Genomic DNA, 18,463 nt, shown 5'->3' on the forward strand with positions numbered 1-18,463 from the left:
TCTGAGGTTGTACAGTAAAGAATGTCACAGTTAAAAATGTTAAAACTGCACAGAATTGTTGTGTAGGTTTTGTAAGATTTGGATTCAGCAAATGTGAAGTGAAGAACTTGCATGCATGTTTGGATTCTTCTTTGGAATTTTTTGCAACACTCATACAGAATACCGTATTTTCCGCACCATAAGGCGCCCTGGGTTATAAGCCGCGCCTTCAATGAACGGCATATTTCAAAACTTTGTCCACCTATAAGCCGCCCCGTGTTGTAAGCCGCATCTAATTGCGCTAAAGGAATGTCAAAAAAACAGTCAGATAGGTCAGTCAAACTTTAATAATATATTAAAACCAGCGTGATGTGGGCGCGCATGGAATCGTATATCAACATGGACGAAGCTGCGTGAAAAAAGCCACCCGGCCTCTTCGCGTAAACTTAAACTTACCTTAACCATTCGCTCATCTTTTCTTCATCCATCCATCCCTTCGAGTTAGCTTTTATGATGACGCCGGCTGGAAAGGTCTCTTTTGGCAAGGTCTTCCTTTTGAATATCACCATGGGTGGAAGTTTCTGGCCATTAGCATGGCAAGCTAGAACCACAGTGAAGGATGACTTCTCATTCCCTGTGGTGCGAATATTCACCGTACGTGCTCCCGTTGTATCCACAGTGCGGTTCACAGGAATATCAGTTGCTGTGAAATAGTAATCCGTGTGCGGATGGAGAGATTGCGTCTTTTCATGAACCGGATCCCTGTCGTTTAGTAGGAGCCATTTTGTGGTCTTTACAGATGTAAACACACAAAGGAAATGAAACGTACGGTACTATCCGCGCCCTTTTTCTTCTTCTACGCGGGCGGGTGGTTGCTTACAGTAGAAGAAGAAGCGCTTCCTGTTCTATGGGGGCGGGTGCTTACCTTGGCGGTTGCTTGCGTAGAAGAAGAAGCGCTTCCTGTTCTACCGGGAAAAAAGATGGCGGCTGTTTACCGTAGTTACGAGACCGAAACTTTATGAAAATGAATCTTAATATTTATCCATATATAAAGCGCACCGGGTTATAAGGCGCACTGTCAGCTTTTGAGAAAATTTGTGGTTTTTAGGTGCGCCTTATAGTGCGGAAAATACGGTACATGTACTTAAAAAAAACAAAAAAAAACCAGGATTTTCTCTTTTTTTGTCTCTGACCCAAAAGGTGATTTCATACCCTTCTTATCTTATAATAACATTTTATCCATTTTTTTTTAAACAGACATATTTGACATGACACTTCAATGTGCACATAAGTAGTAATAATTCAGTTTCATACTTATTCCAGTTGCCGTCAAATGATTAAACAGAATAGAATATATCTTTATTGTCATTGTACATTGTACAACGAAATTGTAAGCAAAACTAATTTAGTGCAAATTCATAATAACACATAAGAGCATCGATAAAAATACATAAAATACATTAAAAATACCAAGCACACAGCTCACATGCACAGTCATTATTCAGTGTTCAGCGACACTATTGCTCTCGGGTAAACAAGTTAACTAACAAGTTTTAATCACAATAATCAGAGATGATGTGGATTAACTTCGATTAATCGCAATGAAATATAATTTATCTGTATTGATTTATTTTGCATTTGAAAAATGAAACTTGTTTACTGTTTTCTAAACCAACGTTCATCCACATTAAAGTGCTTTTTTAATGTGTTGTTTTGATATGGAAGTGCTTTGGTGAAAAGAAAACTCAGTCCTGCAATATTTAATTTTTTGTACTCCAATTTCCAATGGAAATTAGCCCAAATTCAATTAATTTTGATTGTTTAAAAAAAAAAAAAATCTATTCAGAGTGTTGCATATTTTTGATTGTATATTATTCCAAGGTTTCTCATTTTTTCCCTTGCCCTGATGTGGGATCTGAGCCGAGGATGTCGTTGTGGCTTGTGCAGCCCTTTGAGACACTTGTGATTAAGGGCTTTATAAGTCAACTTTGATTGATTGATTCCACAGTTTGACTTTTTTTTAAAGCATTTGTTTGTTCCTTTGCTTTTGCATACACACAAATCCCTCTGAATTGATATTTATTGATTGGGATCTAAAACATCATATGGACAGGCATATATATATGTATATATATATAAATATATATATATTGTTGGAGGCAGATATTTACATATATCCATATTTAAGTGTTACTTCTTTAATTTCATAATCATATTACAAAACAGCTCGTGTTTTTCTTCCAATTGTGGTCTTTTGGTTGTCTGCAAATACTGTGTGCTAACCTTGACTGTGGAATGTAAGGAGGAGAGATACTCCTTCTTTTATCTCTTCTTATGTCCAGGTGCGGAGGACAATGGGCATGTGTTTGGGCTGGAAAGACAAGACAGCGAGGGTGGGAGGGAGAGAGACTTTATAGAATAGAAGGTTTCCATTTTTTTAGGGCAGACCATCTTAGCTGCGCGATTGAATGTTCTATGCTGGACTGGTCTCATTATAATTACAAAGCTTTGCAAATATATTACAAAATACCTATTCTGTCTCTGGTGGTTCTTATACTCAGCTTTAAGTGTCGTAACGAGCTTGGGAGCGACCAGCGACTTGAATTCCCTGGGAGGAACAACTGGTCCAAACGCAACAATTTATATATATATATATATATATATATATATATATATATATATATATATATATATATATATATATATATATATATATATATATATATATATACCTGTCCATATGATTTGTGTACAGTATGATGTGTGTACAGTATATACAGTCGCAATCAAAAGTTTATATACACTTGTAAAGAACATAATGTCATGGCTGTCTTGAGTTTCCAATAATTTTTACAATTCTTATTATTTTTGGAATAGAGTGATTGGAGCACATACTTGTTGGTCACAAAAAAACATACATGAAGTTTGCTTCTTTTATGAATTTATTATGGGTCTACTGAAAATGTGAGCAAATGTGCTGGGTCAAAAGTATACATACAGCAATGTTAATATTTGCTTACATGTCCCTTGGCAAGTTTCACTGCAATAAGGAGCTTTTGGTAGCCATCCACAAGCTTCTGCTTGAATTTTTGACCACTCCTCTTGACAAAATTGGTGCAGTTCAGCTAAATTTGTTGGTTTTCTGACATGGACTTGTTTCTTCAGCATTGTCCACACATTTAAGTCAGGACTTTGGGAAGGCCATTCTAAAACCTTCATTTTAGCCTGATTTAGCCATTCCTTTACCACTTTTGACGTGTGTTTGGGGTCATTGTCCTGTTGGAACACCCAACTGCGCCCAAGACCCAACCTCCGGGCTGATGATTTTAGCTTGTCCTGAAGAATTTGGAGGTAATCCTCCTTTTTCATTGTTCCATTTAAAGCACCAGTTCCATTGGCAGCAAAACAGGCCCAGAGCATAATACTACCACCACCATGCTTGACGGTAGGTGTGGTGGTCCTGGGATTAAAGGCCTCACCTTTTCTCCTCCAAACATATTGCTGGGTGTTGTGGCCAAACAGCTCAATTTTTATTTCATCTGACATCACATGGACAAAGATAAGACCTTCTGGAGGAAAGTTCTGTGGTCAGATGAAACAAAAATCGAGCTGTTTGGCCACAATGCCCAGCAATATGTTTGGAGGAGAAAAGGTGAGGCCGACATTTCAGCGGGCCAAAATTAATTAAAAATAAATAAATAAATATCTATATAGGGACATACTGTAATAACCTGAAGTAAATAAAATACAAAAAATTCACACACACAAAAAAATTAACTAAAAGCAATCTTTTTCTCACAATGTGTCGACTTCTTTCTCACAAAATTGGGAACAATTTCACATATTCTTTCTGTTTCTGTAATATTGCAATATTTTCTCGTAAAATTTTTCCTTTTTTTTATGTAAAAGTATTACTTTTTTATGCAAAATGGTGACATTTGTCATATCAAATTCTGACTTGTATTGCAACATTGACAATTGTTTTGTCGTTCTTGTAAAATAGTGACATTTTTTGAGTAAAATTATGACTTTTGGAAAGAATTGCAAATTCAATTTTTTTTGTGTGTAGTGTTGTAAACCGGGATGTGTTTTTGTTTTTTTAGCTTGGGGTTGCACTTATGACACCCCTGCATTAAGCCTTTTGTCAAGAAGGATTCATTGAGTTTTAGAGTTACTGTTTTTTTTTTTTTAAAGTTTTTGGTGTGACCCTAGAGAGACATATGATGTGCAGGTAAAAATCCATTCTATTGCGGGGAATAACATGGAAAGGCTAGGCAGTATGCAGAGGTGGGTAGTAACGCGCTACATTTACTCCGTTACATCTACTTGAGTAACTTTTGGGATAAATTGTACTTCTAAGAGTAGTTTTAATGCAACATACTTTTACTTTTACTTTAGTATATTTATAGAGAAGAAACGCTACTTTTACTCCGCTACTTTTATCTACATTCAGCTCGCTACTCGCTACTAATTTTTTATCGATCTGTTAATGCACGCTTTGTTTGTTTTGGTTTGTCAGACAGACCTTCATAGTGCCTGCGTTTCAACAAATACAGTCACTGGTGACGTTCACTCCGTTCCACCAATCAGATGCAGTCACCGGTGACGTTGGACCAATCAAACAGAGCCAGGCGGTCACATGACCTGACTTAAACAAGTTGAAAAACGTATTCGGGTGTTACCATTTAGTGGTCAATTGTACGGAATATGTACTGTACTGTGCAATCTAAAGGAAGGAAAAATACCCTTTTTTGTTTCAACCGTACATCCCGTCAAAAGCCTAAAGACTGACTGCACAGTTCCTGTCTTCACAATAAAAGTGCCGCTCCATCGCGCCTGCGCTTTCAAAATAAGAGTCTCCGAAAGCCAGCGCAAACAAGCTAGCAAGCTACGGAGTTTGCCGCCAATGTATTTCTTGTAAAGTGTATAAAAACGAATATGGAAGCTGGACGAATAAGAAGCCAAAAACCAACCACTTTCATGTGGTATTAGACAGAAAGGAGGAACTTTTTTTCTCCTCCATTTGAAAACGTGGACGTTACCAGCACTACTGTCTGATTACAATCAATGCAAGTCATCAGAATCAGGTAATACACCAACTTATATTCTTGTTTTCATGAAAGAAAGGTATCTATATGTGTTAAACATGCATGTATATTCATTAAAACACCTTTAACATGTAAACAAAAACGGCAAAATAAATACATATAAATTATATACTGTATATATCAATGTATATGTATATATATATATATATATATATATATATATATATATATATATATATATATATATATATATATATATATATATATATATGTGTGTGTGTGTGTGTGTGTGTGTGTGTGTGTATGTTACTCATCAGTTACTCAGTACTTGAGTAGTTTTTTCACAACATACTTTTTACTTTTACTCAAGTAAATATTTGGGTGACTACTCCTTACTTTTACTTGAGTAATAAATCTCTAAAGTAACAGTACTCTTACTTGAGTACAATTTCTGGCTACTCTACCCACCTCTGGGTGTGACCCTAGGATACAGAGACATATGATGTGCAGGTAAAAATCCATTCTATTGCGGGGAAAAACATGGAAAGGCTAGGCAGCATGTAACAACACAAAACGATGACCCAGCCCTGTCATCAAAGGCTTCCTGATTGCCAACCAGGGACAGGTGTGCCTCCTGATTACCAAACAAAAATAAGAGCGTAGAAGAAGAAATAATACTAAACACAGAAAACTATAAAGCTAATCCATGACAGTTTTTCTACAGAACCAAACATGTTTTTATATGTGTATAAACTCTTATTTACTGCTACTTCAAATGTTCACAGTCAGACGCTAAAGCAGATAATTTTCTATCAAAATGCAAACAAACGAGAGGTCAACCAACACCTCCTAATGGATTGTGATCAACTCGCGAGCCGTCACCGTGATTAATGAAGACGAGCAGACGGAAAGCAGTGGAAGGACAATCCTTCAATATGTTTTTTCTGTCCTCAAGGATACGCCTAATAACAACTCTGCAGGGCCGCTTTAATTTTTACACCACAGTGATTGATGTCCTCTTTCCGCATTGTTATCCATGAAAAATGGTTACCTGACACAGTTATTATGATCCCTGTCAATGCTGGCGGCTATAAACATTTTTGCTCGGTGTCATGAACCCCTTCAGTGTGACAAACTCATAGTGGTGTAAAATGTGGTTGTTTTGTTAGATGTACTGTATGTATCCAACAAAAAGGTAATCCTAACTCAGACTGTCTTAAAAGATCCGAGCAGGCTTCATCAGTTCATGCTCTCAGACAGGCCAGCTCTAGTCATGGTACCTATCCTCTAGAGGAGGGGACATGCCCAGACAAGGATGGTTATGAATTATTGTGGTGCAAACTTAGAGTTGCAAAGATACAAAGAATAATATTAAATACATAATACAATGATTGTAAGAAAATAATACATTTAAAATTATTATTATTATTTTTTTTTTAAATATTTCCAGAAAAAAAGATACAAAGAGATACCGTGTTTTCCGGACTACAAGGCGCACTTAGAATCTTTTCATTTTCATAACCCGGTGTGCCTAATGTACGGAATAATTCTGGTTTTGCTTACCGACCTCGAAGCATTTTTATTTGGTACCTGGTGTAGTAAGTGTGACCAGTAGATGGCAGTCACACATAAGAGATACGTGTGTAGACTGCAATATGACTTAAATAATCAACACCAACGTTATATACAGGTAAAAGCCAGTAAATTAGAATATTTTGAAAAACTTGATTTATTTCAGTAATTGCATTTAAAAGGTTTAACTTGTACATTATATTTATTCATTGCACACAGACTGATGCATTCAAATGTTTATTTCATTTAATTTTGATGATTTGAAGTGGCAACAAATGAAAATCCAAAATTCCGTGTGTCACAAAATTAGAATATTACTTAAGGCTAATACAAAAAAGGGATTTTTAGAAATGTTGGCCAACTGAAAAGTATGAAAATGAAAAATATGAGCATGTACAATACTCAATACTTGGTTGGAGCTCCTTTTGCCTCAATTACTGCGTTAATGCGGCGTGGCATGGAGTCGATGAGTTTCTGGCACTGCTCAGGTGTTATGAGAGCCCAGGTTGCTCTGATAGTGGCCTTCAACTCTTCTGCGTTTTTGGGTCTGGCATTCTGCATCTTCCTTTTCACAATACCCCACAGATTTTCTATGGGGCTAAGGTCAGGGGAGTTGGCGGGCCAATTTAGAACAGAAATACCATGGTCCGTAAACCAGGCACGGGTAGATTTTGCGCTGTGTGCAGGCGCCAAGTCCTGTTGGAACTTGAAATCTCCATCTCCATAGAGCAGGTCAGCAGCAGGAAGCATGAAGTGCTCTAAAACTTGCTGGTAGACGGCTGCGTTGACCCTGGATCTCAGGAAACAGAGTGGACCGACACCAGCAGATGACATGGCACCCCAAACCATCACTGATGGTGGAAACTTTACACTAGACTTCAGGCAACGTGGATCCTGTGCCTCTCCTGTCTTCCTCCAGACTCTGGGACCTCGATTTCCAAAGGAAATGCAAAATTTGCATGGTTGGGTGATGGTTTGGGGTGCCATGTCATCTGCTGGTGTCGGTCCACTCTGTTTCCTGAGATCCAGGGTCAACGCAGCCGTCTACCAGCAAGTCTTAGAGCACTTCATGCTTCCTGCTGCTGACCTGCTCTATGGAGATGGAGATTTCAAGTTCCAACAGGACTTGGCGCCTGCACACAGCGCAAAATCTACCCGTGCCTGGTTTACGGACCATGGTATTTCTGTTCTAAATTGGCCCGCCAACTCCCCTGACCTTAGCCCCATAGAAAATCTGTGGGGTATTGTGAAAAGGAAGATGCAGAATGCCAGACCCAAAAACGCAGAAGAGTTGAAGGCCACTATCAGAGCAACCTGGGCTCTCATAACACCTGAGCAGTGCCAGAAACTCATCGACTCCATGCCACGCCGCATTAACGCAGTAATTGAGGCAAAAGGAGCTCCAACCAAGTATTGAGTATTGTACATGCTCATATTTTTCATTTTCATACTTTTCAGTTGGCCAACATTTCTAAAAATCCCTTTTTTGTATTAGCCTTAAGTAATATTCTAATTTTGTGACACACGGAATTTTGGATTTTCATTTGTTGCCACTTCAAATCATCAAAATTAAATGAAATAAACATTTGAATGCATCAGTCTGTGTGCAATGAATAAATATAATGTACAAGTTACACCTTTTGAATGCAATTACTGAAATAAATCAAGTTTTTCAAAATATTCTAATTTACTGGCTTTTACCTGTATATATAATTAATTGAAAGTATAGAACATTACACACATACTTGCCAACCCTCCCCGGATTTTCCGGGAGACTCCCGAAATTCAGCGCCTCTCCCGAAAACCTCCCGGAACAAATTTTCTCCCGAAAATCTCCCGAAATTCAGGCGGAGCTGGAAGCCACGCCCCCTCCAGCTCCATGTGGACCTGAGTGACGTGTCAACAGCCTGTATTCACGTCCGCTTTCCCACAATATAAACAGTGTGCCTGCCCAAACACGTTATAACTGTAGAATGATGGAGGGCAAGTTCTTGGTTTCTTATGTGGGTTTATTGTTAGGCAGTTTCATTAACGTCCTCCCAGCGGGGTAACAACACACAACAACAGCAGTCATGTTTTATTCTACCGTAAAGCAGTTCGTCTGCCGTAAACAGCAGTGTTGTTGTAATATATTGAGTTGGAGGCAATAACCAGGCGAGGTGATGAAGTACGTCTCTTTACTGGAGACTTCAGAACAGACTCGCACACTTGACGTCAGGTGCGCAACACCACGTAAATCGTTGGCCAACCAAAAAGTAACCCCAGTACGCTATAGCCAACATTCACCAGGAGATGGCAACAGACAAACATAGATCACTCTATTACATTCCTCCCCTTTTAGAAATGTAGAAATGACTCAAAATAAATAAACAACCCAACCAAAAAATGCAGCAGCTCAATTAAAATAACTGTACTTAAGCCACATTCTTTTTTTATTTATTTATTAGTACTTAACTCTTAACCCTCATTTGTAAACAATAACATGCTTATTATACAAACAGTATTTGTACACCTTTAACACAGATTCAGTTTTTTTGGTGGTACTCGAAACCTTTCTGGGTACCTGCGAAAGGGTGTTCAGCATGGTTAGAAAAATAGTGACAGAGAATAGAACAAGGATGGACAATTCAACCCTTAGCTCAACAATGAGTAGATGAGTGTTATGTGTGTGTGTATATGTGTAAATAAATGAACACTGAAATTCAAGTATTTCTTTTATTTATATATATATATATATATATATATATATATATATATATATATATATATATATATATATATATATATATAATATATATATATATATATATATATATATATATATATATATATATATATATATATATATATATATATATATACTGCTCCTTTTTCTTTATTTGACTTTCTCCCACCACCTGCCCACAGCTGCTTCCAGAGGGAAGTGGGTCGTAAACAGCGTTGCCTTTGGTTACCGAACAGTTCAAAAGAAGAGGTCGTAAAATAGTTCAAAAAGAGTACGTAAAATACTTCAAAGAGAGTTCCATAAAATAGTTCAAAAAGAGTTCGTCTGGAAATTGGGCAGATCCTGCCATCCGTCTGCTTTGAAGTCCAAGTGGAGTTTTACGAGCATTCTTCTTGGTAGGGTTCAAAGACAGCTACCGTACCCCCTGCCAGGAACTCACTTCAACACAATTGTGATCATTTAGATAGAATAATTCTGACACCAAGGTTCAGAGCCAAGTTTACATTCCCCTCTCCGACGAAAAGCCATCCAGTCAGATCATAGACTCTTGTTGGGGGACCCCCTGTGGGGACGCGGGCATGAGAGCTGGTGTACAAGACACATCCTTCAGGGTGGTGTTCCACAATAGCCTATCCATTTCAGTCCAGTCGCACTTATTCAGCCTGGGATCACTTCTCATGCTCATCAGTGGCACCACATCACAGGGTATGGGGGGGGTCTGTATTGCTCTTGTCTTCCATCTCCACCTTCTCATCTCAGTTACTGCACCACCGCAAGATAAACAGCGTCTGATGCTTGTTTGTGTCTCCCGATTGGGATAACACACGATCTGATGTCTCTTTGTTTCGCTTTTTGCTTTTTTTTTTTTTTTTTTTTAGACAATGCGGCTACAGCAAAGCCTCTCAAGAGGGAGACGAGGAACTTTACTTCCAATGTAAGTGACTCCACGTCTTCGTCCTTCCTGTGCACACTCCCACAACATCCCAGCGCCACGGCATTCATGCTTCATTCCGCACGCTGACGCAATCCATTAGGCGGCGGCCGCAATACAGATTTTGGTTTTGTGTGTGTTGAGTTTTTCCTTCTGTGTGCACACAGTTTTGTAAATGTTGTGCGTGTGTGCATGCTCATTTGCCTTGTTTAATCTCCCAGCATGCCGACGAGCCCTCAGGAGGGGTTTCGGAGCACCGTGGCTGATGAATAATGAGCCAAAGCCATGCGGCTGGGAATTAAATCTGCCCAAACAAAGAAATGCGTGCGGCTGACAAGCATGCAACACACACAACACACACACACACTAATGCATGTGCACATATTTGGCCTGCTTTTCAAAAACTCACACCAGTTGTCGTTTTTTTTAACACACATAAATAAGTTGTAAGATGTATTTTTGTTCTCTTTAGTCCAACCTTGTTTTGAGCCTAGGCGCATTTTTTTTCATTGAAAAAAATCCGGAGGCACATCGCCAGCAGAAAGCATTAAAAAATTAGGTAACACTTTAGCCAACATATTCACCATTAATTAGTTGCTTATTGACATGCCAATTAGTAACATATTGGCTTAATTAGTCATTATTAAGTACTTATTAATGCCTTATTCTGCAGTACCAGTAAGCCGGTAACACTTTGGTATGGGAAACATCCATCCATCCATCCATTTTCTACTGCTTGTCCCGTTTGGGGTCATGGGGGGTGCTTATATTCACCATTAATTAGTTGTTTATTAACATATTGGCTCCTAATTAGTCATTATTAAGTACTTTTTAATGCCTTATTCTGCATGGCCTTATTATACAACCAGTAAGCCATTAACTAAGAGTCTTCCCTCAATAACCTCAGAATTATTGCTTATTGAAATGAAACGAAATGAATTATATTTATATAGCGCTTTTCTCTAGTGACTCAAAGCGCTTTACATATCCATCCATCCATCCATCTTCTTCCGCTTATCCCATACTTGCCAACCCTCCCGAATTTTCCGGGAGACTCCCGAAATTCAGCGCCTCTCCCGAAAACCTCCCGGGACAAATATTCTCCCGAAAAATCTCCCGATTTTCAGCCGGAGCTGGAAGCCACGCCCCCTCCAGCTCCATGCGGACCTGAGTGAGGACAGCCTTGTTTCACGACGGGAGGACAACAGGGTGACAAGAACTAAATCATCCAGACTAGAGATACATTGTATTATTATGTTTATCTTACCTAAAAATAAATATATTTATTAAATTAAAAAAAATAAAAAAATAAATCCATTTTTACTATATTTTGCTAAAAACATCAAAATTAATTGTATTTTTATTTGTATTTTTTTGTGACTCCTTATTACATCCAGCCATAGAATTATACATTAAAATAAACATATTTGACATAATTGATTTTAAATTATCATAATAATTCATTTAAAATGACCAAATTTAATTATTAAAACAATTGCTTGTTTATCAACAACTTTAGCATTTTATTCATTACATTTTGAAACTCTCAGAAGTCAAGTTATGTTATATTCCTTAATATTTATTTATGCAAGTTTGAAGTATCAATGATCTAAACACAGTTTTGTTTGCATATTTTCAGGATGTAGATATCTATATATATATATATATATATATATATATATATATATATATATATATATGTATGAAATACTTGACTTGGTGAATTCTAGCTGTCAATATACTCCTCCCCTCTTAACCACGCCCCCAACCACGCCCCGCCCAACCCCCGACCACGCCCCCACCCCCCACCTCCCGAAATCGGAGGTCTCAAGGTTGGCAAGTATGGCTTATCCGAGGTCGGGTCGCGGAGGCAGCAGCCTAAGCAGGGAAGCCCAGACTTCCCTCTCCCCAGCCACTTCGTCCAGCTCCTCCCGGGGGATCCCGAGGCGTTCCCAGGCCAGCCGGGAGACATAGTCTTCCCAACGTGTCCTGGGTCGACGTGCCCGAAACACCTCCCGAGGGAGGCGTTCGGGTGGCATCCTGACCAGATGCCCGAACCACCTCATCTGGCTCCTCTCCATGTGGAGGAGCAGCGGCTTTACTTTGAGCTCCCCCCGGATGGCAGAGCTTCTCACCCTATCTCTAAGGAAGAGCCCCGCCACCCGGCGGAGGAAACTCATTTCGGCCGCTTGTACCCGTGATCTCGTCCTTTCGGTCATGACCCAAAGCTCATGACCATAGGTGAGGATGGGAACGTAGATCGACCGGTAAATTGAGAGCTTTGCCTTCTGGCTCAGCTCCTTCTTCACCACAACGGATCGATACAGCGTCCGCATTACTGAAGACGCCGCACCGATCCGCCTGTCGATCTCACGATCCACTCTTCCCTCACTCGTGAACAAGACTCCGAGGTACTTGAACTCCTCCACTTAGGGCAAGATCTCCTCCCCAACCCGGAGATGGCACTCCACCCTTTTCCGGGCGAGAACCATGGACTCGGATTTGGAGGTGCTGATTCCCATCCCAGTCGCTTCACACTCGGCTGCGAACCGATCCAGTGAGAGCTGAAGATCTTGGCCAGATGAAGCCATCAGGACCACATCATCTGCAAAAAGCAGAGACCTAATCCTGCAGCCACCAAACCAGATCCCCTCAACGCCTTGACTGCACCTAGAAATTCTGTCCATAAAGGTTATGAACAGAATCGGTGAGAAAGGGCAGCCCTGGCGGAGTCCAACCCTCACTGGAAACGGGTCCGACTTACTACCGGCAATGCGGACCAAGCTCTGGCACTGATCATACAGGGAGCGAACCGCCACAATAAGACAGTCCGTTACTCCATACTCTCTGAGCACTCCCCACAGGACTTTCCAGGGTACACGGTCGAATGCCTTCTCCAAGTCCACAAAGCACATGTAGACTGGTTGAGCAAACTCCCATGCACCCTCAAGGACCCTGCCGAGAGTATAGAGCCGGTCCACAGTTCCACGACCAGGACGAAAACCACACTGTTCCTCCTGAATCCGAGGTTCGACTATCCGGCGTAGTCTCCTCTCCAGTACACCTGAATAGACCTTACCAGGAAGGCTGAAGAGTGTGATCCCACGATAGTTGGAACACACCCTCCGGTTCCCCTTCTTAAAGATCGCGCTTTACATAGTGAAACCCAATATCTAAGTTACATTTAAACCAGTGTGGGTGGCACTGGGAGCAGGTGGGTAAAGTGTCTTGCCCAAGGACACAACGGCAGTGACTAGGATGGCGGAAGCGGGGATCAAACCTGAAACCCTCAAGTTGCTGGCACGGCCGCTCTACCAACCGTGCTATACCGCCAATATATATATATACAGGTAAAAGCCAGTAAATTAGAATATTTTGAAAAACTTGATTTATTTCAGTAATTGCATTCAAAAGGTGTAACTTGTACATTATATTTATTCATTGCACACAGACTGATGCATTCAAATGTTTATTTCATTTAATTTTGATGATTTGAAGTGGCAACAAATGAAAATCCAATATTCCGTGTGTCACAAAATTAGAATATTACTTAAGGCTAATACAAAAAAGGGATTTTTAGAAATGTTGGCCAACTGAAAAGTATGAAAATGAAAAATATGAGCATGTACAATACTCAATACTTGGTTGGAGCTCCTTTTGCCTCAATTACTGCGTTAATGCGGCGTGGCATGGAGTCGATGAGTTTCTGGCACTGCTCAGGTGTTATGAGAGCCCAGGTTGCTCTGATAGTGGCCTTCAACTCTTCTGCAATTTTGGGTCTGGCATTCTGCATCTTCCTTTTCACAATACCCCACAGATTTTCTATGGGGCTAAGGTCAGGGGAGTTGGCGGGCCAATTTAGAACAGAAATACCATGGTCCGTAAACCAGGCACAGGTAGATTTTGCGCTGTGTGCAGGCGCCAAGTACTGTTGGAACTTGAATTCTCCATCTCCATAGAGCAGGTCAGCAGCAGGAAGCAAGAAGTGCTCTAAAACTTGCTGGTAGACGGCTGCGTTGACCCTGGATCTCAGGAAACAGAGTGGACCGACACCAGCAGATGACATGGCACCCCAAACCATCACTGATGGTGGAAACTTTACACTAGACTTCAGGCAACGTGGATCCTGTGCCTCTCCTGTCTTCCTCCAGACTCTGGGACCTCGATTTCCAAAGGAAATGCAAAATTTGCATGGCTGGGTGATGGTTTGGGGTGCCATGTCATCTGCTGGTGTCGGTCCACTCTACAAAGCAATTAGCTACCGGCTACCACCTACTGATATGGAAGAGAATAACATGGTTACTCTGCTCTAGACAGCACCGACCACTCAACAACGGCACATTATCTGCGGATCATAATTACTGGTTTGCAAAAAAAAGTTTTTAACCCAAATAGGTGACACTACATAATATCCTATGGCACACCAGACTGCACACTAGTGTGCCGTGGCACAGTGGTCGAAAAACGCTGCTTTAGTCAACACTCCCATGGGTCCACTTTTTGCTCCATGACCGAGCAGACTTTATGTGCAGTGATGCAAGATGTAAGTTTGGATAAAGTCGCACGTTGAGTCACGTAAAGCTTTCATGGTCCCTGAGGTCGGTGCAAAAGTAAAGGGACACCGCGTTTACTTTGCAAAAACTACTGTGTTTTTCGGACTATAAGGCGCACTTAAATTCCTTTCATTTCCTCAAAACTCGACAGTGCGCCTTATAACCCGGTGCGCCTAATGTACGGAATAATTTTGGTTGTGCTAACCGAGCTGGAAGCTATTTTATTTGGTGAAATAAGTGTGACCAGTAGATGGCAGTCACACATAAGAGATACGTGTAGACTGCAATATGACTCAAGTAAACAACACCAAAATGTTATATGTTCCATTGAAAATATAGAACATTACACACAGCGCTCAAAAATTGATCAAAATGTTTTAGTACGACTTTGGATTGATGGATTGTACTGTGCTTCAACATAGGAGTATTGTTATGGTGTGTGTATAAGATAAGACATATTATCTGACGTTTTGTTTCGCAATATTATGCAAAAACTACTTTTCTTACCTTCTGGTACCTGCTGGTGTGTATTTGGGATCTGCATAAGTCCTGAAATTTTGCGCTCGTCCGCCTTTGTAGTCCGTGCCGACCCCATAGTCGATAAGCTTCTTCTTTTTCTCTATCTTCTTGTTATGTGACATTCATCCTCCGCTGTTGCCATTTCTAATATAAAGTCGTGTAAAGTTCTTACTTATATCTGTCAGTAAACTCGCCATGAAAACGCTAAAACATACCGGTGTAGTGAGTTTACATTATTCACCCAACATTAGTTATTCGAGAGTTCCGATCGGATGTGTTTTCACGGGACACATTTCCGGCGTTGTTGTTGCACTAGTGAGCCACGGATGAGGAGATGCTGCTCCGTTATTGATTGAAGTAAAGTCTGAATGTCATTAAAACAGTTAGCTCCATCTTTTGACACTTCTTCCACTCCCGTCCTTGCACGCTACACCGCTACAACAAAGATGACGGAGAAATAGACGCTACCGAAGGTGAGCCACGTAAATAAGACCGCCCACAAAACGGCGCACCCTGAAGCGACCGTCAGAAAGCGACTTGAAGATGATCTATAAAACATCTTTGCAACATTTTGACCAAAGAACTACCATTACATGTTATGTAGACCACAAGATAATGTTTTACATTTAGAAAAAAAAAAACATATTTATGACCCTGTTAATGCGCCTTATAATCCAGTGCGCCTTTGTGTGAAAATAAACCTGACTAGTTCCGCTCATCGGCAGTGCGCCTCATAATCCGTTGCGCCCTATCGTCCAGAAAATACGGTAAGCGTAATTCAGTTCAGTTCAGTTTCAGTTTATTTGGAACACGCATAGGATACAATGTAATGCATCACATATTTCCAGTTGCATTTTAGAACTAAAAATAGGCGTTCCAAAACCCACATATGCGGTCCTCTCCAAGGTTTCTCATAGTCATTCACATCGACGTCCCACTGGGGTGAGTTTTTCCTTGCCCTTATGTGGGCTCTGTACCGAGGATGCCGTTGTGGCTTGTGCAGCCCTTTGAGACACTTGTGATTTAGGGCTATATAAATAAACATTGATTGATTGATTGATTGATTGGTTAGAATACAATTTTAAAATCACTCTCCTGAATTTTTACCTGTCAACGTTATTTTTAGGTCCGGAACTACCAACTGTCAATGTCAGCATTTTAGGGGCCCTTTAAGATTTTACTTGGTCCATATTGTCATCATCAAAAATAAGTGAAGTGAATTATATTTATATAGCGCTTTTTCTCTAGTGACTCAAAGCGCTTTACATAGTGAAACCCAATATCTAAGTTACATTTAAACCAGTGTGGGTGGCACTGGGAGCGGGTGGGTAAAGTGTCTTGCCCAAGGACACAACGGCAGTGACTAGGATGGCGGAAGCGGGGATCGAACCTGGAACCCTCAAGTTGCTGGCACGGCCACTCTACCAACCGAGCTATACCGGTTGGTAGAGTGTCCTATTATAAGTATAGGAGTCTTATAATAGGCCAAGCCAACATCTGTAATAATAATAATAATAATAATAGATTTTATTTGTAAAAAGCACTTTACATTGAGTAAACAACCTCAAAATGCTACAGTGTATTAAAAAAATTAAAAAATAAAAACTAGAACAGCCAAATAGCTAAAACTAGTTTTTTTAAAGAAGGGTTTTTAAGCCTTTTTTTAAAATCATCCACAGTCTGTGGTGCCCTCAGGTGGTCAGGGACAGCGTTCCACAGACTGGGAGCTATAACCTCACATCTATTATTGTCAAGGTCAAGGTTCAACTTTATTGTCCCCGCGGGGAAATTTGTCTTGGGCACAGTGCATCATTGCTTTCTTAACATACACAAAAACAACAGAACAAAAACACAAGCACAGACACAACCACAACCAGACAACTAACATTTAAACATCAGAACATGGAGCTTGATAGACATAGGTGGCACTTTGATGTAGGCATAAAATCTACAGTATGGAGATAAAGATAATTATATATATATCCAGATAATTTTCTGGACAAATATACCCAGCGACACATTCCAAATTCTTGGAAAAAAGTCTTCCCAAAAGAGTGAAGCTGTCAGGACTTGGACTATGGCGTGGTTTGTTCTCCCGTGGTGCAAATGAACATTTGGACCAGACATGGCGTGAGGGTGAAGACATTATTTATTTTACACTAACAAAGGAACAAAAAAGCGCGCTCAAGGCGGAAGTACAAACTTGACTAACGAAACAAAAACTATGGACATGAACAAAGGTCGTTAACTGTGGCATGAATAGAAAAAAACTTACTTGACATGGCATGAAGTGCGCAGAGGTAAACAGAGTGAGAAGCAGAGTGTCAGGGGTGTGATGTCGCCAGGAAGACTTCCTGGCAACAATGGGTTTAAATAATAGTGACATGATTAAATACAGGTGCGTGAGTCGTGAGGGCAGGTGAAAACTAATGGGTTGCTATGGTGACAAACAAGAGTGCACAATGAGTCCAAACGTGGAACAGGTGAAACTAATGGGTAACCATGGAAACAAGACAAGGGAGTGAAAAGCCAGAAACTAAAGAGTCCAATAACTAAACAAAACAAAACATGATTACACAGACATGACAGAAGCTATTGTTGCATTCAATTAGAAGGTAAGGCTTGTGGTTAGAGTGTCCGCCCTGAGATCGGTAGGTCGTGAGTTCAAACCGCGGCCGAGTCATACCAAAGACTATAAAAATGGTACCCATTACCAGAGGTGTGGACTCGAGTCACATGACTTGGACTCGAGTCAGGCTCGAGTCATGAATTTGATGACTTTAGACTCGACTTGACAAAATGTAAAAAGACTTGCAACTCGACTTAGACTTTAACATCAATGACTTGTGACTTCACTTGGACTTGAGCCTTTTGAATTGACATGACTTGACATGACTTGCTACTTTCCCCAAAACCCAAAGATGAAAAAGTTTTTCGGGAGCGCTCCGTATTTTTCATTGTGTACTTGTCTATCAGCGTTGCGTGTGTCAGCTGGTGTGGTCTCAGTACAACAGCCAATCAAATTAGATCTACTTTGTTTTCATCACACAGCATTCATCCAATCAAATTGCAGGACAACCAACGAAGAAGACATGTCCAAACCACACGCCAGTGAACAAAAAATGATACCTAAAAT

General features: G+C 40.3%; 1 protein-coding gene across 3 annotated transcripts in view; it reads left to right on the forward strand.

The window, feature by feature from the left end:
* The window catches only part of LOC133621196 (ephrin type-A receptor 7-like), a 744,518-nt gene that overhangs the window by 633,264 nt on the left and 92,791 nt on the right, over positions 1–18,463 (forward strand). For 2 of the 3 annotated variants that reach the window (XM_061983155.2, XM_061983156.2), the window contains exon 9: positions 10,203–10,258. The exons of the other annotated variant lie outside the window; for it this stretch is intronic. In XM_061983155.2, coding sequence (XP_061839139.1) covers positions 10,203–10,258 — 56 coding nt within the window. The remainder of the gene's footprint in view (positions 1–10,202; positions 10,259–18,463) is intronic. 3 annotated transcript variants of the gene reach the window in all.

This window comes from Nerophis lumbriciformis, linkage group LG21 (genome assembly GCF_033978685.3).
Source record: "Nerophis lumbriciformis linkage group LG21, RoL_Nlum_v2.1, whole genome shotgun sequence".
Taxonomy (NCBI): domain Eukaryota; kingdom Metazoa; phylum Chordata; class Actinopteri; order Syngnathiformes; family Syngnathidae; genus Nerophis; species Nerophis lumbriciformis.